Source organism: Mesoplodon bidens (genome assembly GCF_964165515.1).
Source record: "Mesoplodon bidens genome assembly, chromosome: X".
Classification (NCBI taxonomy): Eukaryota; Metazoa; Chordata; class Mammalia; order Artiodactyla; family Ziphiidae; genus Mesoplodon; species Mesoplodon bidens.
Window position 1 is genome coordinate 38,553,837 of NC_138163.1, and position 26,588 is coordinate 38,580,424.

The following is a 26,588-nucleotide window of genomic DNA, read 5'->3' on the forward strand; positions in this document are numbered from 1 at the left end:
CTTTTCAGCAGAAACTCTACAAGCCAGAAGGGGGTGGCATGACATATTTAAAGTGATGAAAGGGAAGAAACTACAGCCAAGATTACTCTAACCAGCAAGGATCTCATTCAGACTCGATGGAGAAATCAAAAGCTTTACAGATAAGCAAAAGCTAAGAGAATTAAGCACCACCAAATCAGCCCTACAACAAATGCTAAAGGAACTTCTCTAAGTGGGAAACACAAAAGAAAAGGACCTACAAAAACAAACCCAAAACAATTAAGAAAATGGTAATAGAAACATACATATCGATAATCACCTTAAATGTGACTGGATTAAATGCTCCAACCAAAAGACACAGGCTCACTGAATGGATACAAAAACAAGACCCATATATATGCTGTCTACAAGAGACCCACTTCAGACCTAGGGACACATACAGACTGAAAGTCAGGGGATGGAAAAAGATATTCCATGCAAATGGAAATCAAAAGAAAGCTGGAGTAGCAATACTCACACCAGATAAAATAGACTTTAAAATAAAGAACGTTACAAAAGACAAGGGAGGACACTACATAATGATCAAGGGATCAATCCAAGAAGAAGATATAACAATTATAAATATACATGGGGCTTCCCTGGTGGCGCAGTGGTTGAGAGTCTGCCTGCCGATGCAGGGGACACGGGTTCGTGCCCCGGTCCAGGAAGATCCCACACGCCACGGAGCGGCTAGGCCCGTGAGCCGTGGCTGCTGAGCCTGCGCGTCCGGAGCCTGTGTTCTGCAACGGGAGAGGCCACAACAGTGAGAGGCCTGCGTACCACACACACAAAAAAATACATGCACCCAACATAGGAGCACCTCAATACATAAAGCAACCGCTAACAGCTATAAAAGAAGAAATCGACAGTAACACAGTAATAGTGGGGGACTGTAACACCACACTTACACCAATCGACAGATCATCCAAACATTCCATCCAAAAACAGCAGGTTACACTTTCTTCTCAAGTGTGCATGGAACATTCTCCAGGATTGATCGCATCGTTGGTCACAAATCAAGCCTCACTAAATTTAAGAAAACTGAAATCATATCAAGCATCTTCTCTCGCCACCACGATATGAGACTAGAAATCAATTACAGGGAAAAAAGTGTAAAAAAGACAAACGCATGGAGGCTAAACAACACGTTACTAAATAACCAAGAGATCACTGAAGAAATCAAAGAGGATATAAAAAAATACCTAGAGACAAATGACAGTGAAAACACGACGATCCAATACCTATGGGATGCAGCAAAAGCAGTTCTAAGAGGGAATTTATAGCAATACAATCCTACCTAAAGAAACAACAAACATCTCAAATGAACAATCTAACCTTACCCTAAACAAACTAGAGAAAGAAGAACAAACAAAACCCAAAGTTAGTAGAAGGAAAGAAATCATAAAGATCAGAGCAGAAATAGATGAAATAGAAATGAAGAAAACAATAGGAAAGATCAATAAAATGAAAAGCTGGTTCTTTGAGAAGATAAACAAAATTGATAAACCATTAGCCAGACTCATCAAGAAAAAGAGAGAGAGGACTCAAATCATTAAAATTAGGAATGAAAAAGGAGAAGTTACAACAGACACTGCAGAAATACAAAGCATCCTAAGAGACTACTACAAGCAACTCTATGCCAATAAAATGGACAACCTGGAAGAAATGGACAAATTCTTAGAAAGGTATAACCTTCCAAGATTGAACCAGGAAGAAATAGAAAATATGAACAGACCAATCACAAGTAATGAAATTGAAACTGTGATAAAAAAATCTTCCAACAAACAAAAGTCCAGGACCAGATGGCTTCACAGGTGAATTCTATCAAACATTTAGAGAATAGCTAACAGCCATCCTTCTCAAACTCTTCCAAAAAGTTGCAGAGGAAGGAACACTCCCTAACTCATTCTATGAGGCCATCATCACCCTGATAACAAAACCAGGCAAAGATACTACAAAAAAAGAAAATGACAGACCAATATCACTGATGAATATAGATGCAAAAATCCTCAACAAAATACTAGCAAACAGAATCCAACAACACATTAAAAGGATCATATACCATGACCAAGTGGGATTTATCCCAGGGATGCAAGGATTCTCCAGTATACGCAAATCAATGTGATACACCATATTAACAAACTGAAGAAGAAAAACCATATGATCATCTCAATAGATGCAGAAAAAGCTTTTGACAAAATTCAACACCCATTTATGATAAAAACTCCAGAAAGTGGGCATAGAGGGAACCTACCTCAACATAATAAAGGCCATATACGATAAACCCACAGCAAACATCATTCTCAATGGTGAAAAACTGAAACCATTTCCTCTATGATCGGGAACAAGACAAGGATATCCACTCTCCCCACTATTATTGAACATAGTTTTGGAAGTCCTAGCCATGGCAATCAGAGAAGAAAAAGAAACAAAAGGAATACAAATTGGAAAAGAAGAAGTAAAACTGTCACTGTCTGCAGATGACATGATACTATACATAGAGAATCCCAAAGATGCCACCAGAAAACTACTAGAGCTAATCAATGAATTTGGTAAAGTAGCAGGATACAAAATTAATGCACAGAAATCTCTGGCATTCCTATACACTAATGATGAAAAATCTAAAAGAGAAATTAAGGCAATACTCCCATTTACCATTGCAACAAAAAGAATAAAATACCTAGGAATAAACCTACCTAGGGAGACAAAAGACCTATATGCAGAAAAGTATAAGACACTGATGAAAGAAATTAAAGATGTTAACAACAGATGGAGAGATATTCCATGTTCTTGGATTGGAAGAATCAATATTGTGAAAATGACTATACTACCCAAAGCAAATCTACAGATTCAGTGCAATCCCTATCAAATTACCCATGGCATTTTTCACAGAACTAAAAAAAAAAAAAATTTCACCATTTGTGTGGAAACACAAAAGACCCCAAATAGCCAAAGCAATCTTGAGAAAGAAAACGGAGCTGGATGAATCAGGCTCCCGGACTTCAGACTATACTACAAAGCTACAGTCATCAAGACAGTATGGTACTGGCACAAAAAAAGAAATATAGATCAATGCAACAGGATAGAAAGCCCAGAGAGAAACCCACACACATATGGTCACCTTATCTTGGATAAAGGATGCAAGAATACACAGTGGAGAAAAGACAGCCTCTTCAATAAGTGGTGCTGGGAAAACTGGACATCTCCATGTAAAAGAATGAAATTAGAACACTCCCTAACACCATACACAAGAATAAACTCAAAATGGATTAAAGACCTAAATGTAAGGCCAGACACTATAAAACTCTTAGAGGAAAACATAGGAAGAACACTCTTTGACATAAATCACAGCAAGATCTTTTTTGATCTACCTCCTAGAGAAATGAAAATAAAAACTAAACTAAACAAATGGGACCTAATGAAACTTAAAAGATTTTGCACAGCAAAGGCAAGTACAAGCAAGATGAAAAGACGACCCTCAGAATCGGAGGAAATATTTGCAAATGAATCAACAGATGAAGGATTAATCTCCAAAATATATGAACAGCTCATGCAGCTCAATATTAAAAAAACAAACAACCCAATCCAAAAATAAATATTTATTAAATAAATGAAATTAAATAGCTTTTTTGAACCAAGCATGATCTTACAAGTCAAAAAAATGAGATTCAGATCTAAGTTCTACCCATAACTAGTTTTTTGATCTTGGATGGGTCAGAGGCCCAGTCTTCTAATCCACAGTATGGAATATCAACTACCTCACAGCATTGTTATTTTCAGTATTAACAAGGTAATTCTTATTACGTGGCACAAAACAAGTCTTCAACAAACAGAAAACCCACTATAAACATCAACTGTGCTAGATACTCAAGAGAAACAACAGTGAAGTAAGAGCTGATCCCTACTCTTGAGGGGCTTAGAATCTTGTTGCCAATAAGACGTAGAAATGTACATAGATAAACAGTTGTGTAAAAAAGAAAGTTTAAGAAAAGAGTACACAGACAGATGAAGGCGTTAAGAACAAAAACTGAGGTTTCCTGGAGAAGAAATTCTGCCTTAAGAGTCCAGCATGAATGTACAACAAGGTGACTAGAGTTAACAATGCTGTATTATATACTTGCAAGTTGCTAAGAGAGTAGATCTCAAATGTTCTCACCACAGAAAAAAAGGTAACTATTTTTGGTGATGAATGTGTTAATTACCCTTATTGTAGTAATCATTTCCCAATATGTAAGTATATCAAATCATCACTGTGTACACCTTAAACTTATACAATGTTTTAATTACATCTCGATAAAGCTGGGAAAAAAAACAAAAAAAAACTTCAGCATGACTCCGGCTGAGTTTTCAATGCCTGCCCTACAAATTTCAAATTTGCCTGCCCCCACAACTGTGTGAGCCAATTCCTTAAAATAAACCTCCTATGTATGTATTTCCTCTTGGTTCTGTTACTCTGGAGAACACTGACCGATACAGTCATCAATGGAGAATTAATATCTTCAGTTGGTGTTACATTTCACAAAAAAGATTGGTTTGCTTTAAGAAAGTAAAATGAGTGCAGGGTTCCCAATAAGGTGCTTTGTACTTTTTATTCGAGATGAATACGATTATCAGATTAAGGACACTTTAAATTTCCATCTTCCGACAACTCAGATTTCACACAGGGTGGGGAGAGAGTACAAGGATACAACTGGGGCTCAATTTAAAACCAGACTACCAGGTGAGGCCCAAGCTTGTTCCAGGAGGTTAGAGAAAAATGTTATGAAATGCATCCATAACACATCTAAACAAATATGATAGGAGCATAATTCATAAATGGAGTGATTCAAAGCTGGAGCTCAGGGAAAGGCTGACTTGCCAATATATACCAGTGATATCTTTGTGATATAGTTAAAATATATGGGCATCACCAGTATCCTTGCTAGTATTTTGTTAACTCAGATGACTTTTCTCAATTTAAAGCTTTTAAATATTACTTTCCCCCACAAATTCTTAATATATTTTAGATTTTGATTACTGACAAATTTTAATACAAAGAAAGTGTAAGGAATCATGCAAAAATTCTAAAAACTACTTTATGCTTCAAACACCTTAAATAAAATTTAAAATATCTCTTAAAAATTTTGCAAACTGCTAAGATATTTGATCGGTGGCAAAATAGCCCCTCTACTTCTAAAATTTTGCTCTAAGGAAAACAAATCACAAAATGAAGACTTACCATTGATCTGCAGAATATAATTATTAAACCTAAATTAATAATTTCATGAATGTAGCAGATTATCCCCAAAACAGTCTTGATTAGATAGGTCAGACTTCACCTTTGTAGCTGAAGTCATATCCATTTTGCTGAGGATAGTTACTTTGCAAAACTATTTTATAAAAGAAGCAAATACAAGTGTATAGACAGATCCAGATAGAAGCTGTTAAGTAATATAAACATTTTCTTATTAGCCTAATCTGACATTTCTCTTTTTTAACTTTGATTAATTTGTAACTACCACAAAGTATATACAAACATTCAAACACCTGACTGTGACAATCATACAAATAAAACATTTGCTTTTATCCTAAAATAGTTACATAGAATACAAAATTCAAATAAGAATCTCCTACTTAAAAAAAAAAAAAAAAAAAAGAATCTCCTACTTTAGGACTTCTATGATGGCGCAGTGGTTAAGAATCCACCTGCCAATGCAGGGGACATGTGTTCGATCCCTGGTCCGGGAAGATCCACATGCCGTCGAGCAACTAAGCCCGTGTACCACAACTACTAAGCCCACATGCTGCAACTACTGAAGCCTGTGCACCTAGAGCCTGTGCTCTGCAACAAGAGAGGCCCATGCACCGCAACAAAGAGTAGCGCCTGCTCGCCGCAACTAGAGAAAGCCCGTGCACAGAAACGAAGACCCAACGCAGCCAAAAAAAAAAAAAAAAGAATTTCTTACTTTAGACCATGAAAGATCAAGGAGATCAGCAGTATGTCCTTTATATTTGCAAAATGGCCGTTGTCGAAATGGTGCATTTTTATCATCTGGGTCTTCATCAGCTCCACTGCATACCTATTTAGACATGAAAACAAATGTTAAAACTAGAAAAACAAAAGCTTCATACTCTTCCCACCCCATTTGTTCTCTCATTTTATATGATGCCTGATTGAAATCGTGATCCACTAAAAGCTGACTCCCCTTTATGCTGAATCTACTACTTATTACTTCCTCACCTCCTTGTCTTAATAAACCAGGATCATCCCTGAAGACATCATGCTATCACAATCTTTCCCTACCTAACAGAGCCCCTACTTTGTCCTTTTTTGAGCATCTCTTCCTTTAGGAGAGGTGGGAGCCAGCACCAGGGGGTGATCATGATTGGTCTAAGCTAATTAAGATGAGCTCACTCCGCTTTCCAGTGATGACTGGTTTAGGCATGGGCATATGTTATAATTTTCATCAAGTGACATGAGGGCAAGTACATCTGGGGGATGAGGTGATAGGGGAGGCTTCTAGAAAGATTTCCTCACTCTTAAAAAGGGGTATACTAAAGGGACCTTCCTCTTTCCTGCTTCTGAACATTGTTGTCTGCATGTGACACCTAAGACAGCAGTAGTCATCTTACTACCATGAGGGGACCAAGCCCAGGAGAACAACAGAGAAAGAACAGCAAAGCAAGAGGATGGAAGGACCTTGTGTTCCTGATGACACTACTGAGCTGCTGAATTAACCAACCCTAGAGCCGCCTTACCTCCAGACTGGCTTCCTCATTGTTAAGCCATTTTCAGTTGGATTTCTATTATTTGAAGTCAAAAGCATCCTGACAGGTAGAGGTAGGTAGAAAATAATGCCATACACGTGTGCCGTGCATTTAGTTTACAACATGCTTTTGTATTCATTATCTGAATGAATCCTAACAACCCTGTGAGGTAGGTATTACCATTATGAGGATGAAGAAATTAAGCAAAAAACCTGAGAATCAAAGAGGTCAAAATAACATATTAAAAGTCAAGCAGCCACCTGTAAACAGCAGAACCAAAGCAAAGGTACAAGTCATCTAACTGTAAGTCCAGAGGTTGTTCCTCAAATGTTTTAAGGGATGTCACTTGAGCAGAAATACGGAATGTTAGCTAAGCCTTGCATATTTAGGGAAGGGTAGGTAGGATGGTGAGGATGGAGAAAAACGTATATGGAGATAAAGCAGGGGATTAGGGTAGAAAGGTACTTTGAGACCAGATCATAAAGAGCCTTGGATTTGTGGCTTAAAAATTCAGACATTCTAAGGTGATGGAGAGCCAACACAGGTTTCTGAAAAGCAAAAATAACACAATCTGACTGGGGCTTTAGAAAGAGAATGCTGGGCAATAATGTAAAAGATGGTTTGGAAAGAGAGTCGGGGCAGGAAAAGCAGTCAGTAAGTTTAAGTAAGAATAACGAGGGCTTAAATAGGACAGTGGCCATGGGGATAGATAAAAACTACCACTGCTATCTGTTAACAACTTTACAGTTTATAAAAACATCTTCACATTCACTGTGGAGGTAGACCAGCAACACAGATGCCCTGACCCTTTGCCAAACACTCCTAATCCTAGATGATTACAGCTACTTCCCCTAATTTTACTGCTAGATTAGTGAGTACTGCTGGAAGACAAAACTAAACAGGCTTCTTTCCCTGTTACATAAAATTCAACTTTTTGTTTAATAATCATTTTCATTTTATTAACTCCTCAGCATATTTCCCCTAGCTGCGATCCCAGATCTTTTTTTTTCCTCCTTAATCATCCATTTTCTTTTCATTGTACTCTACATATTTTCAAAATACTTAAATAATGTATTTTTGATTATAAAGTAATATACATGCTCAGTATAGACAATTCAGAAAACATAGAAAGTAGAAAAACTAAAATTAAAACCACCTATAATCTGCTAAAATTTTGGCCATCTTCAATCTTTCATTTTTTAAAAACATAATTGAAATCACATTGTACACATGATTCAGTATCTTCCTTTTTATTTTACATGAGCACTTTCTGTATTTCACTCTTTGGAAACATTTACTAGCTGCATATGGATGCACCATAATTTAATCATTTCCAATTTGTTGGTAATTTAGACATTTCCAATTTTTTGCTAAATAGCAATTCAACAAACATCCTGGAGCATGAACTTTTATCCCTATTTTATTATTTGTTTATCCTAATAGAAGGGTCAAAGGCTTAAACCATAGACTTTTATAGTATCTTCTGTTGTTTGTCTTAATAAAATCAGGTAAATCTATTAAAGAAAATTTTAGAAATACAGAGAAGTATAAAGAGTCAAATAAAAAAATGAGCTAAAACCCTACCAGCTAGTGACAACTACTAGCTATAATTTAGTGTATTTCTTTAAAATTTTAAAATCTATATTTATAGATATTTTTAGTCAAGATTAGGATAATATATATCTACTTTTTCATTCTGCTATTTTCACTTTACAATTTATTTAGAATATTTTAAATGTCATCAAGTAGTCTTTGAAAAGAATTTAAGGACTGCATAGTATTATACTGTATGGATTATACCATAGTTTTTATTTTCCAACTATTAAAAATTCAGTTTGTTTAAATTTTAGCTACTGTGAGAATATTAATATGAAAATCCTCTTACATCTTCGGGCATACATGATCATTTCTTTATGATAGATTTTTAAAGGTAGAATTACCAAGTGAAATGTTATATATTTTATCTATATCTCTCTGGATATCTATATGTAGAGAGATATTTATATCTCTATGTAAATATAATGTATATATAAAACTTTATTATGAACATTTCAAATATACACAGAAGTAGACAGTATAATGAAACCCATGCATCCATCACCTGTTTTAATGATTATCAACATTTTATTCACCTTGTTTTTTCAATCCTCCCACTTTTATGTATTTGCTTATTTTTGCTGGAGCAGTTAAAGCAAAATCTAAACATCATTCATTTTATCAGTAAATATTCTATATGTATCTCTAACTAGTAATCTTTTAAATTTAACTACCATTACATTATCATACCTAAAAAAATACCATCTGTATCATCAAATATCAAATCCATATCCAAATATCCAGATTACCTAAAAATGTCATTTAAAGTTGGATTGCTTTGAAAACTTGTAAGCCTTTTGATATTTATTAACACTTACTATATACCAGATATGGTACGCTACTTGAAATACCGAAATAAATATTTCTTATCTGTTTATAATCTATTCTCAGTATTTAAAAGCCAGAATAAAATATGTCAGATTGTCATCCTCTGTTCAAAAACCCTCCATTGGCTTCTTTCTCAGAGCAAAAGCCAAAGTCCTTGCAGTGTCCTACATCTTATGACTGGCCCATCTACACCTCCGTGACTTCATTTTCTACTACTCATCTCCTTGCTCACTGGCTCCAGCTACCCAGGCCTCAGTGCTATTTCCTGAACATACCAGGACTCCTGCCTTATCAGTTTCACCTGCCTCCACCTGGAATGTTATTCTCCTCCAGATAGCCAGATGATCTCTCTCTCACCTCCTTCAGATTCTCCTCAAATGACTTCTCAGTGAAGCTTTGCTTGTCCACCATATTTAGCTCCTGTCACCCCGCTTTATCTGCTTTTTCTCCACGAAATTTATCACCTTCTAATATATTACAAAATTTACTTGTTTTGTTTCTCTGTCTCCCACCACTAGAATAAGCTTCATAACAATATATTTTTGTTTCTTCTGTTCACTACTATATCCCCAACTCTTAGAACAATGATAAATACACAGTAGACACTCAATAAATATTTGTGGACTAAATGAAGACATAGTGCCAGACCTTCAGATGCCAACTAGCGGAGCATAATGGTTAAGAGCATAAGCTCTAAAGACAGATCAGAGCTGGGTTCTAATTCTCTTGCTGTATCTACCAACTGTGTGAAACTGGTGTGTTACTCAATATCTCTAAGCATTTTCTTCATCTGTAAAATAGGGTTTCTTAATAGTACTTCACAACACTACCAGGGCTGTTGTGAGGTGAAGACATAAAATGTACTTAGCAAAGTACATGGCACATCGTAAGGGCTCATAAAATGTTAGCTGTTGTTACATAAATTGATATAGTATACAGTAAGTGCTTTTAACAGAACTATGGGCAAAGTACCATGGGAACAGTGAGGGAGCACATGAGTAAATTACTAGGTGAAGCAAGGAATGCTTCAGTGAGGGGACGAGTCTTAAATGAATTTGCCAGGCAAAGGGGAACTGCACATGTATTGTTAAGTACAGGCATCAACAAAGGGTCTGACATCTTTGTTGGGGCATGAACAACCAAGTGGCTCAGAACATAAGGTCTGAGAGACGGAAGGGTGGGAAATAACAATGAGAGCTGAGGTCAGGCTGATCTCTGAAAGACTGAGTCATCTAAGGAATTTAGACTTAATTCTATAGGAAAAAAGAGAGCCAAAAGGAGTGCTTAAAACAGGAGAGTAACATGATGAGATTTGTTTTACAGAAAAGTAATTCTGCTGGCATAATTTTATCCATAATTCTGTGGATAAAAGACTGGAATCTGAGAGAACAGCTATAGTGGTCCAGGTAGGAGATAAAGGCCTGGATTGTAATAGTGGAAATGAAAGAAATGGCCAGATTCCAAAGACATTTCTGAGATCAAGCGGGCAGGATCTGGTAAATGAACAGACACTGAAGGGAGAGGAGAGAGTGAAAAGTGATCACAGTTTCTAACTCAGGAGATGGTATGGGTGCTAAATAATGAACTGATATCAAGTATGCATACCATCAAAAGAGTGGTTTTCTCAGGAAAATGATACTTAATTCTGTTTTGGGCATATATTATCAGGTTGGCCAGAAGGTTCATTTGGTTTTTTCCATAAGATGGCTCTAGTAGCACTTAGTTGTCTTTAACTTCATTTGAAACAATTTTATTAGATTGTATGTGACAGTTGTCATATCAGCGTGCATTTAAAAAAAGACTTATCAAAATTGGTGAATTTTTGTGTAGCCATTTTAATATTGAAGATGGAAGAAAAAAAGTAACATTTTTGGCATATTATGTTTTATTATTTCAAGAAAGGTAAAAACACAACTGAAACGCCAAAAAGGATTTGTGCAGTGTATGGAGAAGGTGCTGTGACTGATCGAATGTGTCAAGAGTGGTTTGCAAAGTTTTGTGCTAGAGATTCCTCGCTGGTCGATGCTCCAAGGTTGGCTAGACCAGTTGAAGTTGATAGCGATCAAATCGAGACATTTATTGAGAACACTCAATGTTATACCATGCGGGAGATAGCTGACATACTCAAAATATCCAAATCAAGCGTTGAAAATCATTTGCACCAGTTTGATTATGTTCATCGCTTTGACGTTTGGGTTCCACGTAAGTTAAGCAGAAAAAAAACCTCTTGACAGTATTTCTGCATGCAATTCTCTAGTTAAACGTAATGAAAACGTTTTGTTTTTAAAACAAGTTGTGACAGGCGATGAAAAGTGGATACTGTACAATAATGTGGAATGGAAGAGATGGTGGGGCAAGTGAAATGAACCACCACCAACCACACTAAAGGCCAGTCTTCATCCAAACAAGGTGATGTTGTGTATATGGTGGGATTGGAAGGGAGTCCTCTATTATGAGCTCCTTCTGGAAAACCAAACGATTAATTCCAACAAGTACTGCTCCCAATTAGACCAACTGAAAGCAGCACTCGACGAAAAGCGTCCAGAATTAGTCAACAGAAAACACATAATCTTCCATCAGGATAACGCAAGACTGTATGTTTCTTTGATGACCAAGCAAAAACTGTTACGGCTTGGCTGGGAAGTTCTGATTCATCCACCATATTCACCAGACATTGTGCCTTTGGATTTCCTTTTATTTAGGTCTTTACAAAATTCTGTTAAATTAAAAAATTTCAATTCCCTGGAAGACTGTAAAAGGCACCTGGAACAGTTCTTTGCTCAAAAAGATAAAAAGTTTTGGGAAGACAGAATTATGAAGTTGCCTGAAAAATGGCACAAGGTAGTGGAACAAAAGGGTGAATACGTTGTTCAATAAAGTCCTTGGTAAAAATGAAAAGTGTCTTTTATTTTTACTTAAAAACTGAAGGCACTTTTTGGCCAGTGCAATATCATTGTTGATGTCTGTCTTCTCCCATGCATTGCTCATTGGTACGAATTATCCACTGCATCTTTATATTTTCAGTGCCTAACACACTGTAGATGTTTAAAAATTGCTTGTTGATTGAACCAAATCTAAATCAGTGCATATTTTTAATAAATACCGTATATGTACAATTTCATAAAAATTCCCTCTCATTCCTTTACAGTTAAGGCCTTTCATCCATTTTAGACTCTAATGATTTTGAAGGGGATCAGAATATGTCACCCCCAAATATGCCCCTTTGCCTAAGGATTATTTTGAGCTGAATGCAACTAAGAGGAAACAGACACAAGAAAAAGTCTCTGCCCTCCCCCTTTCTACCTGAAAGCAGAGCATAAAATGCCCTTTGTAAAGGTGTCTCCCCCTCACCTCTCCCTTACCAGGAAGGAGAGAATCAATCTTAACTGCCTAAACAGAACCTTACTAAATTACCCTTATCTTCCATTAGTTTCCCCCAGTAGATTTACCTTCCCACAATTTACCACCCCTAAAAGCCTAAACTTCTTTTTCTTTATCTTGTCACTTTTCCACAAATTTCTTGCTCTTTGTTAAAATGATATATAAGCGCCTAAGTCTAACAGCTTCTTTGGGTCTTCACTATTCCTCTAGGAAGGCCTCCATATGCATACGTAATAAACCGTTTCTCCTCTTAATCTGTCTTTTGTTAGGTTATTTCGTAGTTCCCAGCCACAGAACCTAAGAGGGTAGAGGAAATTTTTTTCCTCCCCTACAATCTACTCTCAAAAATTCTAAGCAGAAGTTAAATGCTGTAACACCCATATTGATATTCCACTAATCAAGTGTACCAAACAGATTTATCCAAGGAAAACATTAAGTTTTAGGTAGATAGCATATTTACAACTTCTAGTGTCAAGAAGAAATGTTACAAGTCTGTAGCATAATGGAGCAAACTAAATACGCTGCTCTTCCTTACATTTACTGAGCTACTTTTGGAAATCAATAGAAACAGAGAGCATAAGAGCCAGAATTCTAGGCTTGGCCTGACCAACGAGTAGGTGAGTGGTCTTGGGTGTGTCACTTTGTATGCCCAACTGTACAATAGGTACTTTTATGTATTCTATTTTACATGGATGCTAAGAAGGCAAGAGTAAAAACATATCAAAAAAAAAAATATATATATATATATGATATCACTATCATGAGAAAAAAGGAAAAAAGAACACACATATCAGGGAAATAAACTCCACTGTGCTTACTGTGCCTCACTGCAGCGAGTACTAGGTTAAAGACAAAGGCATATGAAACAGAGGCTTCTTTTAACTGTCCCCATATAGAATGACAGAAGTGAAAGGAACCCCAAAGTATCTTTTCCTGAAAACAATAGATATAAACGATACTCAACTACTCCAGAAAAAAGCCTCAGCACTCCAGGGGCTCAGTACTTTTTGGGTCAAAGAACTACTACGCACATTTTTTTTTTTGTGGCCGCACCACGGGGCATGGGGGATCTTAGTTGCCCGACCAGGGATAGAAGCCATGTCCTCTGCGTTGGAAGCACGGAGTCCTAACCCACTCGACCTCCAGGGAAGTCCCTATGCTCCTAATTTAAAGGTCTTCTATTCAAACAAGATTGGGAGTTACTTAGGGTTTTGGGGTGGGGGGCGAGGATGGAAGTAGTTAAGAATCTGTAAGTAGGACTGTTAAAATAAGCATAATATAAGATAGTACAAATAGTCTCTGTTTCTAATAGTAATCAAGGCCTGGAAACTTTATGGTAAATTAAACTAATAAAAGCAAATCCTTTTCCCCTAAAGCAAAGTGGTTAAAATTTTCACTGCTACATTAGTCAGTGAAGGCTTTATGGAGGAAGTGGGCCTTCAAGAATGGGCAAGTTTTAAGTAGAAAAAAAGGGAGACCGCAGGCATCCAGATAAGGGGAATAGGAATGAATGAAAGGCACAGAAGCAGGAATTCAACACTGATTTAGGTCTACCACAGTCAGGCATGGGGTTAGGTTCCAAGGATATTAAGATCTGTGAAGTACAGTTCTTTGCCTTAAATCAGCCCTGAGCCTAGCCAGAGGGACAAACTGCCAAGGAAGGCATGGTAAATAATATCAATGTCAAAGTACATATGATGTACTGTCAGAACACAAGTGAGGAACAACTCTGTCTGCTTGATTCAGGGAAAATAATAAGAGAAGATAAGATATTTGAGCTGAATCTTGAAGGATGAGTAGGGCTTTGCCCTGGAAGAAAAGGGGACAAGGAGGGAATTCCTGGCAAAGCAAACAACATGAACAAAGACATGAAAGTGAAAGAGTGTTTAGGATACAGACCTATATCTGGCATGGCAAGTTAGGATGCACAGGTACTAGGGAATTAGAACTGAGTTAAAAAGGTAAGATGACGTAATATCAGGAAGAATGGTGACAAGGAGCCACCAGAAGACTTTAAATCACAAAATGGCACAGATCTGTATTTTTTTATTTTTATTTTTTGCTGTACGTGGGCCTCTCCCGTTGTGGAGCACAGGCTCCGGACGCGCAGGCTCAGCGGCCATGGCTCACGGGCCCAGCCGCTCCACAGCATGCGGGATCCTCCCGGACTGGGGCACGAACCCGTGTCCCCTGCATCGGCAGGTGGACTCTCAACCACTGCGCCACCAGGGAAGCCCCCAGATCTGTATTTTGACAAAAAAAAAAAGGGAATCCCCTGGAGGTCCAGTGGTTAGGACTCCATGCTTTCACTGCAGGGGGCACAGGTTTGATCCCGCAAGCCATGTGGTGTAGCCAAAAAAAAAAAAAAAAAGCTGGTGGCAGTAGAGACCAGCGAGAGAAAAACCAACTAGGAGGCTACAGCAAGCATTTAAATGAGTGTCAAGGACCTAGACGAGGTGAGTAATGAGGGGTCAGATTCCATGGGCATTTGTAGGAGGAGGTAGAGTGGATAGAATTTTTAACTAATTTGGTATGTGGGTAAGGAAGAAAAAGTAATAGAGTGTTTCTGAGTTAAAAAGGTAACTTATGGATGTTGATGCCATTAAAGAAGGCTCAAAACAGGAGAAGCAGGGCTGTGGGTAGATAATAATAAAACTATTTCCGTGAATGACCATTAATTTCTAGCCAGTTGCTCAAGCTGGACACCTGGGAATCATCCTAGGCTACTCACTTACTACCCCAGGTAGTCCAGTCATCAAGTCCTTCTTTTATATTTCTCAAATTCAGCTCCTCTTTATGGTTTCTAGACTCACTGCTATCATAATCTACCATAATTGAAGTACCCATTTCTTTCTGGGGTTGAGAGCCTCTTAAGTGGTTTCCCTGTCTCTAGCCAGGAGCCCCCATCCAATCTATCTTTTACACTGCTATGAGAATGCTCATTCCAAAACAAAAATCTGAACATTTTAATTCAGCTTCTGACCCAAACCCCTCAAAGCCCATCTTCCCCTAGTACCTTGAGGATAAAGTTCATATGTTTTGGTTTAACACAAAAAGCCACTGAAAATACCAATCCTGCCTACCTTTCCTACAACTCTCACACACGCACCCTTTGCTCCAGCCAGGCAGTACCTTTAACATGCCATGTCGTTTCAGCCTCCATGCCTTTGCACTTACTATTTGCTCTGATACGCCCCTTCCGTCCCTCACATAGTTGATTCCTCGTTCAAAGCCTCCAGGGAGCTTTTCCTGACACCCTGATTCATAAGGCTAACTTGTATACTTGTGTAGTATCTTCTATAGAGTATTACTATACTATACTATACTATACTATGGTATACTATACTACTATAATTGCAGATATATCTATTTCACTAGTTAGCAAGGTCCCTGAGGCCAGAAAATAAGTCTCATTTGATTCTGCAGAATCTAGCAGTGTCTGGCACATGTAACAGGCACTCAGAAAACATTTGTTGAGGGAGTTTAGTTTCAGACCTATTAATTGATGTGCTTAAAGAACGTGTAGGTGGAGAGAGCCTATATATATTATTATGTGAAAAGGGCAGCATGCACAATAAGATTGCATTGTTGTTTAAAAAACATAAAGCTATTGAAAGGAAACAAGAATTATGGAGCTAAAGCCAGTTCAGGATTAGAGGTAGCGAGTGAATATGTCAACTGAGAATAGCCAAAGGACAAAACCCAGAGAAACAGCAACATTTTAGGGGGTGGAAGAGGAAGAGACAGCAGGGATATAGGAAGAAAACAAGGAAAAACAGAATCATGGAAAGCTGAGAGGAGTATGTTTAGAGTAGGGAAAAATTAGTGTCAAATACTATAGAGCCAATGAAATCCCAGGAAAATACTGTTGAGCAGGTGGACATTTTAGGTTCTCTTTGTTTACATCACCCTTGCCTTGCTAAATATACAAGAAGCACAGGGACAGCTTACAATAATATTTTGCATTCCACTTTTTAGGTTTAAAACTAGTTATATTTAACCTTCCAGCTCTGAAACCAAACGAAAATCATTAAGATATTTTAAACTACCTGACACTGGGATAAAACATTTATTAAACCAAGAAGATGAAAAAATGAAAATATTTCAATATCTTTTTTCTTTCCTTAATTATCTTTAATTCAGGTGTCCGTTACTATTATTATTTTTTAAATATCTAACATGGATTTGAGGGGAGGGAATTTTTAAATTTAAGTTTACATTAGTATAGTAGCTTGAGTAATATTAGTTACTGTCTGACACTCTTTAAACATCACAATTTTTCACTTACCAATTCTAATAGAAAAAAACTCTCATTTCTAATGCATCTCAATTTTAAATGTTTTCATGTACCTGTAATATCTGATAAACAATAAGGTACTTTATGGTAAAAAATCATAGTATGTAACAATAGTAACCATAAAATAACAAACATACCCCTGTATCTGTATCAGATTTTGATGAATTTAGACTTTCCTGAGAAGGTGATGGGGACACACGTCCTAAAACAACATAATAATTGTAAAAAGGCACGTATATATACAAGTGTACACACACACACACACACACACACACACACACATCAATCAGAAATAATAATACAGTAACACCTAATTAAAAGTCATAGAATACATCATTCTGGAAAAATACATTTTTCTAAACAAGCGAAGTGTTAACTCTTAGGCACCAAAATATTTATTTTTATCATTTTTATATAAAATATTTATAAAATGGCTTAACCATTTCCCCAATTAAAAAAATACTGTCAAGTCCTCATCATTCATCGTGAAGACATTCTTGCCAATCGTAACAGTTAGGAAGATGAATACAGGGACAGGAAGGGTCTGGGCTGGGGTAAGTCTCAATGGCCACTGAAAATAGTCTTTCTGCTCCAGGCAGGGCAATAAATGTATAATAAACATAGTTTTACTTTTTGTCAACTCATCATCATCTTGAATTATGTATTAAAACATACTGCAAACAACCCCAAGGGGCTACTAGAGTGTATGGGCCTCGCTGGCCAGTTTAGTGGCTCTCCCTAGATTTCTATGTTCCTCAAACTGCTGCTTCAACTACACTCTATACTCCTGCCCATACTACCTCTGTTCTCCTTTCTCCCATCCCTTAACTTCTTGTGTTCAGCCTTGGATGACTGGGTGGTGAGGGGTTTGTGGAGAAAATGTACTACAGTTAAATAATGACAATAATTACAAGAAAAGAATCCCATAAACTTAAAGCTCCTATTTACATCAATTTTACACACTTTGCTGATAATACGATACAGAAATATCTTACATAATTGTAATCGTTGCGTATACACATCATGTTCTGGGGTTTCTCTTTTCCATTTAACCTAGTTTCATATACCCTTTGATGTACTGACAAGTCACATTTACTTTCCATGGCTATGTTTCCTTAATCATTCTTTACTTACTGGATGTAAACATTATTCTCATTCTTTTTCTAGATTAATCAGATATTTCATTTTAACCTAAGATAGAACTGAAAGTTACCAGGGGAAACCAAATAACTTTGTTCTCAGTAGCTGATGAATTTAACTCTGCAGTACACCTAAAAAGAGATAAAGTCAAAAACTTTGTGGTAGCTTTTTTTACTGGGTTTAGATGCTTTTTGCTGTTGACTTCTGTTTTAAGTTTGCGGCTTTTATGGAAAGTAGTGCTTGCTGCAAATGATTGCCAGATAAGAGGGTATAATTATACCTAAAATGTAAAAATGCCAGATGTCTCCAGATTTTTTAAAACCCACCAATAAATGAAAAATACCTTCAGTATTGTATTTCATCCGCATATTGTTGAAATAGTCGAAAGCATTTTTTAAAGCCCATATTCTTACTACATTGTCTTGTCCAGCTGAGGCAAGTAATCTGCCACAGTGAGAAAATTTCATGGTCCAAACAGCTCCCTGTGAAAACAAAGGAAGGTTCAAAGTTATTACTTTAAAAGTTGAGACACTGTTTTTAAGCCAAAGAAAAAAATTATGCCAAATTACACATACAGTAAATCCCCTACATATATGAACAAGTTCCATTCCGAGAGTGCGTTTGTAAAATGTCAGCCTAGGTACCCAACTAACACAATCAACCATACAGTACTGTACTGTAATAGGTTTATAATACTTTTCACACAAATAATACAAAAACAACAAACACAAAAAATAAAGAAAACATTTAAAATCTTACAGTACAGTACACCTTGAAAAGCATAGTACAGTACCAGCTACATCACAGCTACTTTTACGCCTGTTTCCAGACATCATGGGCTTGAAATAAAGATACTGTACTACTGTACTACATACAGTACTCTACAGTAAAGTACACAAAAACACAACCACTTGTAGAGGATGCACACACATGACAATGTACGCCAGACACGTGAACTAACTTATGTGACTAGACATGTGAACGCACGTTTGCATCTTTGAAAGTTCACAACTTCAAGGGTTGTATGTAGGGGACTTACTATACACTAAGATAATGCTCACATAACTAACACCACTTAAGGCCAATAGTCCAATGATGCTATAATACCACAAAAAGGGACTTTTAGAAGAGAGGGAAGACAGTTGCAGTTTGCATAATCTAAACTAACAACTTCAGGCTTCCCTGGTGGCACAGTGGTTAGGAATCCACCTGCCAATGCAAGGGACATGGGTTCGAGCCCTGGTCCAGGAGGACCCCGCATGCCACGGAGCAGCTAAGCCCATGCACCACAACTACTGAGCCTGCACTCTAGAGCCGGTGAGCCACAACTACTGAAGCCTGTGTGCCTAGAGCCTGGGCACCGCAACAGGAGAAGCCACTGCAATGAGAAGCCCGTGCACTCAACGAAGAGTAGTCCCCGCTCGCTGCAACTGGAGAGGGCCCATGCGCAGCAGCGAAGGCCGAATGCAGCCAAAAATAAAACAAAAAAATAAATAAATTTATAAAAAAATAAAAGTTAACTACTTCAAGACCCAAAACCTTGTCCACATATTAATGGAAATGGGAGATCTAAGGTGGCCAGAAACGTTCATTGCAAAAGAACAAATCCTAGTCTGGGGTCTCAGTCTCCTAGCTGAACATGAGGGCGAGTGGGATAGGAGGGGGCACAGACCTCAGAATAGCAATAACAACTCCTGACCAGGGCTGAGGGAAGAATAAGGCCCAGCTTAGCAGTGACCCTCACAGCACTGGTCATTTAGAAGTGTTGGGATGGTGTGGTCTCATTCTATTTTCCTCCCCAGAAAAAAGGTTTTGCAGCATATGGCTAAAATTCCCAGATAGACAGTGCTAAAAACAGTGCGGAAGTGTGTGTGTGTGTGAGTGTGGAGGGGGGTCGGCAGGCATGGTAGAGAATGTGAACGCTTAAATTGGAAAGGCCAAATCCTATTACAATAAATATTGTTATAACCACTATTATAACACACATCTATGCAGGTCAAAAAGATCATCCAAGTTAGAGGTAACAGTTTATTTACTGGAATAACATTCATTTCCACAAAATTCAAGTATGTTAAGAAATTTGTCATTTGGAGCCTACTGCAATGAGATTTACTTAAAACTGGAAATAATAGGGCTTCCCTGGTGGCACAGTGGTTGAGAGTCCACCTGCTGATGCCGGGGACGAGGGTTCGTGCCCCGGTCCGGGAAGATCCCACATGCTGTGGAGCGGCTGCGCCCGTGAGCCATGGCCGCTGAGCCTGCGCGTCCGGAGCCTGTGCTCCGCAAGGGGAGAAGCCGCAACAGTGAGAGGCCCACATACCACAAAAAAACAAAAACAAAAACAAAAGAAACTGGAAATAATGAAAAAGAATCAATACAGTACAAGGAAATTCATCAGATTCCTTAAGGAAGTTACTATAATCAATTGAAACTTTTTTTTTTTTTTTTTGCAGTACGCGGGACTCTCACTGTTGTGCCTTCTCCCGTTGCGGAGCACAGGCTCCGGACACGCAGGCTCAGCGGCCATGGCTCACGGGCCCAGCCGCTCCGCGGCATGTGGGATCTTCCTAGACCGGGGCACAAACCCATGTCCCCTGCATCGGCAGGCAGACTCTCAACCACTGTGCCACCAGGGAAGCCCTCAACTGAAACTTTTTAAAAAATTTATTTTATTGAAGTATAGTTGATTTACAATGTTGTGTTAATTTCTGCTGTACAGCACAGTGATTCAGTTATACATATACATTCTTTTTCATATTCTTTCCCATTATAGTTTATCACAGGATATTGAATATAGTTCCCTGTGCTATACAACTCAAACGTTTTATGTGTAGATTATAAGCACCAAAGTAAATTCAAATCTGGCTGCCAACTGATATGTGTAAGCCAACTTTTAGATTTAAAATCTAAATAGATAAGTAGATTCCCTGATCAAAGACCAACAGTATCACTTACCCAGTTCTGAGTTTATTACTGCCTTCCCTGCATTCCTAGCATTTTCAGAGGGTAACTGTAATGTATTTGTGAAATTTATACCTACTTTGGTACATTTTAACTCTGATAGACAACTTGTACCTCTACCTCTCTCCTTGTTCTAACTGTCATTTTACAAACTATATTGAGCTTCTGAAATATTTGTATAAATTATTTAAAATATACTAGGGAGCATTTTAAACATTGTTCAAACTGACAGATCACCATTAACTGCTTTAAAGTTTGGTACCTTTCTCTGGTAAAAGAAAGTTTGCATAGCTTTCTTAATAATACAGGCCTAGAGTTTACTTATTCAATAAGTCACTTCTTGAACAATGATTCGAGACAGACTTTTCATTGCCTATTCATTAAATCATATTATTATCAATTCACTTTTCATGGCTCAGGCTAGCGAAATTATATACATAAGACATCAGCTTTATAGAAACCAAAGTATTTCTCTCAATGAAAACAGAATCAATCCTGAAAAATAAAAAAGGTTGCTTACCATATGTTCACCACTAAGATCTTGTACCACTTTGATCTGATCAAAATCATAAGGTCCTTTGAAGCCATGTGCTGCTTTGAATTTAACTGGTCTTGTGTATGGCATTCCTTCATCATCACTTGATGAAGGATCATCTTGATCAGTATGAAACACTGAATAGAAAAGCAATAGAAATCATCACTAGCTAATATAGATATTGCTACTGTCATATTTTCATATCTACTGCTTACCAAGAAAATTCATTAATTGGAAAAGCAAAATCTGTCTATTACTAAATAGCATGTTGGTTAGCAGCATGGAGTCTGGTACCAGATTGCCTGGGTCCAAATCCAGCTCTGCCATTTATTATCTGTGTGACTATGGGCAAGGTATTTGACCTTTCTGTGCCTCAGTTTTCTCACCTATAAAATGGGGATAATAATGGTACTTACCTCATAGAGTTTTTAAGAGGATTAAATGAGTTAACACAGGTGAAAGTGCTTGGAACAGTGTCTGGCACAGAATAAATACTATATAAGTGTTTATTAAATAAAACAAATGAGCACAATTATAACAAAGGCATAGGAAGTTAAGGGGTGGAAATTCAGAAAATTTACCTAATTTTGAGAATATTTATAAACACTAAATAGCCTTACAAAACGAATTTACAACTGATTACTGAACACTCAACTCTTCCAGGTTCCTAGTCACAAAGTATGTACAAATTCATGTTTAAGATGCATAAATTCATTTTTCTTCCCACTCATAAAATTGATAGTGAGAGTAACATGATTTATTGAAATGCTAAGATATTAGCTATTAAGGTTTATTACTTTCAATAAAATAGAATGCTTCTTACAAACTACAGGCTAAATTTAAATGATTACAAATCAATTAAGTATTCAGTTGAAATGTTCTATTTCACTTACCTTCGTCTCTAACACTTTTAACTTTATTTACAGCACGTTCGCCGTATTCCTCAGCAAGGTGCTTTGCTCTCTTTACTGATTTTCCTAGGAACTTCTTTAGTTGAGTCCTTAACAAAAATACCAAAAAAAACCCCCCAAAAAACCCAACCCAAATTACTTCTTATTAACTCAACTAATTGTAAAAGTTCAACAATTCACAGATAATCTCATGAGCTGTGACTGGTAAAGTGTATCATTTTGAAATAACTCCTTTTTTATATACATAGTAGGTCTTTGAGTTCCCAAATCCCTTGTTCTATGGAATCAATATACTCAAATCAATATGGCTACAAAGGAAATATAGGCAGTTCCCCCCAATGTACAATATCATATCCTCTAGAACACTAGTTTTCAGTGGTGGATAATAATCACTTGGTGGGAATGGAGTGGGAGGGGAGTGTTTTAAAGTGCAGATACCTGGGCTCCATCCCCAGACCATGTGATTTAGAGGGTCTGGGGGTGAGGCCATGAATCTGCAAGAGAATTGCTTTGAGAAGACTGCTCTAGGGAGTCATCCTTAAGAACATATTTTACCAATACAAAGAAACTGTAAAGAGGTATTTACTTATAAAATAAAATGCTTTGGTAGCCTAAGATGCCCCTTGTCCCTTCCCTTTCCATTTGGGTATCAGCATGCAATATAGTTAGGCTGAGCTTTCCCAGTAGGTATTCCCAAACACAATGTAATGCAAGTATGCATCTCAGGCTTCCATAAATAGGACTTATTTATTGCTTTTTCAATTATCTAAGTCTCAAATTTCATATATTAAAATTATAAAAAACAAAGCACCATACATGATATTTAAAACCGAACATAATTTACAAACCAGGGGTAAATTTTTTACCAATTCACGGGAGCTCATGAAATTTAGGATAGTATTTGAAAAAGTTGCCAAGCATATATACAAAGATGTTCACTGCAATATTGTTTAGAATAGATAAAAAGTAGAGATAAACTGAATTGTCATTAACAGAGGAATGGATAAATAAGTTATGGTATATCCTTACAATGGAACGCAGTAAAATAAATGAGACTAACCTCAGTTCTTTTTTTAAAAAATAATTTATTTATTTATTTATTTTTGGCTGCTTTGGTTCTTCGTTGCTGTGCGCGGCTTTCTCTAGTTGCGGCGAGCGGGGTCTCCTCTTTGTTGCGGTGCACAGGCTTCTCATTGTGGTGGTTTATCTTGTTGTGGAGCACGGGTTCTAGGCATGCGGGTTTCAGTAGTTGTGGCACGTGGGCTCAGTAGTTGTGGCTCGCGGGCTCTAGAGTGCAGGCTCAGTCGTTGTGGCGCACGGGCTTAGTTGCTCCGCGGCATGTGGGATCTTCCCAGACCAGGGCTCGAACCCATGTCCCCTGCATTGGCAGGCGGATTCTTAACCACTGTGCCACCAGGGAAGCCCTAACCTCAGTTCTTGAAATGTACCAAGCTTTTAGTCACCTCAAGGCCTTTGAATGGGTGGTTATTTCTGTCTGGAACACTTCTGCCTTGGCTAATTTCTACTCACCTTTTAGGTCTCAGAACAAATAGCTCTCTTTTAAAAAAGCCCTCCTTGACTCTTTAGAACAGATTTTCCTGTTATACACTCCCATAGCACCCCATATATTCTTTTATAGTAATTACTACAAACATAGTTAGATTTACCTGTGTAATTACATGTTTAGTGTCTGTTTCTCTTATTTAACTGGAAGCTCTGTGAGGGCAGAGGCTACAATTGTCTTCCTAACTATTTTATCTGCAGCACCAAACTCCCATGTCTAACTGACAGAAAGACTATACAATATGTTACAACTGGTACTGATATGAAGAAATGTCCATTACATAATAGGTATTTTTTAAAAAAAGTCAATAAACTATAGACACAGTATAACTTCACTTTTGTGAGAAAAAAATTCTATGGTGGGGACTTCCCTGGTGGCACAGTGGTTAAGAATCCACGTGCCAATGCAGGGGACACGGGTTTGATCCCTGGTCCGGGAAGATCCCACATGCCGTGGCGCAACGAAGCCCATGCACCACAACGACTGAGCCTGCACTCTAGAGCCCGCGAGCCACAACTACTGAGCCCGCGTGCCACAACTAGTAAAGCCCACGCGCCTAGAGCCTGTGCTCCGCAACAAGAGAAGCCACCGCAATGAGAAGCCCATGCACGGCAAAGAAGAGTAGCCCCCGCTCGCCGCAACTAGAGAAAGCCTGCGCACAGCAATGAAGACCCAATGCAGCCAAAAATAAGTAAGTTAAAAAAAAATCTATGGTGAACATACCTAAAGATTATTTCTGGGGGTGAGAGTATGAGAGACTTTCATTTTCTTTTTTACCCATTTCTGTATTACTTTTGATAATCATAAAACACAGATGATAAACCTTTTTCTTTTGGCCACACCACACGGCTTGTGGGATCTTAGTTCCCTAACCAGGGATCGAACCTGGGCCCTCGGCAGTGAAAGTGTGGAGTGCTAACCACTGGACCGCCAGGGAATTCCCAGGTAAACCTTTTTTTTTTGAGGTATAGTTGATTTATAATATTATATTAGTTTCAGGTGTATAATGTAGTGATCCAAACTTTTTATAGATTATACTCCACCTACGGTCAATTAATCTATGACAAAGGAGGCAAGAATATACACTGGAGAAATGACAGTCTCTTCAATAAGTGGTGCTGGGAAAACTGGACAGCTACATGTAAAAGAATGAAGTTAGAACATTTTCTAACACCATACACAAAAATAAACTCAGAATGGATTAAAGACCTCAATGTAAGACCAGATACTACAAAACTCTTAGAGGAAAACATAGGCAGAACACTCTGACATAAATCGCAGCAAGATCTTTTTGGATCCACCTCCTGCAGTAATGAAAATAAAAACAAAAATAAACAAATGGGACCCAATTAAACTTAAAAGCTTTTGCACAGCAAAGGAAACCATAAACAAAGAAAGCCCACAGAATGGGAGAAAATATTTGCAAACAAAGTGACAGACAAGGGATTCATTTCCAGAATATACAAAACAGCTCATGCAGCTCAATATCAAAAAAAACAGGGCTTCCCTGGTGGTGCAGTGGTTAAGGGCCCGCCTGCCGATGCAGGGGACACGGGTTCGTGCCCCGGTCCGGGAAGATCCCACATGCCGCGGAGCGGTTGGGCCCGTGAGCCATAGCCACTGAGCCTGCGCGTCCGGAGCCTGTGCTCCGCAACGGGAGAGGCCACAACAGTGAGAGGCCCACGTACCGAAAAAAAAAAAAAAAAAAAAAAAAACCAAACAACCCAATCAAAAAATGGGCAGAAGATCTAAGTAGACATTTCTCCAAAGAAGACATATAGATGGCCAAAAAGCACTCGAAAAGATGCTCAACATCACTAATTATTAGAGAAATACAAATCAAAACTACAGTGAGGTATCACCTCACACCAGTCAGAATGGCCATCATCAGAAAGTCTACAAACAATAAATGCTGGAGAGGGTGTGGAAAAAAGGGAACCCTCCTGCACTGTTGGTGGGAATGTAAATTGGTACAGCCACTGTGGACAACAGTATGGAGGTTCCTTAAAAAACTAAAAGAACTACCATATGATCCAGCAATCCCACTTCTCTGGGCATACATCTGGAGAAAACCATACTTTGAAAAGATACATGCACCCCAATGTTCATACCAGCACTACTCACAATAGCCAAGACACGGAAGCAACCTAAATGTCCATCAACAGAGGAATGGATAAAGAAGATATGGTACATATATACAATGGAATATTACTCAGTCATAAAAAAGGAATGAAATACTGCCATTTGCAGTGACATGGATGGACCTAGAGGTTATCATACTAAGTGAAGTAAGTCAGACAGGGAAAGACAAATATCACATGATATCACTTACATGTGGAATCTAAAAACAAGGATACGAATGAACTTATTTACAAAAGAGAAACATACTCACAGATTTCGAAAACAAACCTATGGTTACCAAAGGGGAAAGGTGGTCGCGGGGAGGGATAAATTAGGAGTTTGGCATTATCATATACACACTACTATATATAAAATAGAGAATCAACAAGGACCTACTGTGTAGCACAGGGAACTCTACTCAATATTGAGTAATAACCTATATGGGAAAAGAATCTGAAAAAGAATGGATATATGTATAACTGAATCACT

General features: G+C 37.8%; 1 protein-coding gene across 1 annotated transcript in view; it reads right to left on the reverse strand.

Moving 5' to 3' along the window:
• WDR44 (WD repeat domain 44) overlaps positions 1 to 26,588 on the reverse strand; it is an 83,514-nt gene that overhangs the window by 15,883 nt on the left and 41,043 nt on the right. Inside the window, exons 9-13 of the mRNA XM_081222889.1 lie at positions 22,397 to 22,503; positions 21,489 to 21,640; positions 18,351 to 18,489; positions 17,005 to 17,069; positions 5,964 to 6,077 (exon numbers count right to left, since the gene is read on the reverse strand). Coding sequence (XP_081079015.1) covers positions 5,964 to 6,077; positions 17,005 to 17,069; positions 18,351 to 18,489; positions 21,489 to 21,640; positions 22,397 to 22,503 — 577 coding nt within the window. The remainder of the gene's footprint in view (positions 1 to 5,963; positions 6,078 to 17,004; positions 17,070 to 18,350; positions 18,490 to 21,488; positions 21,641 to 22,396; positions 22,504 to 26,588) is intronic.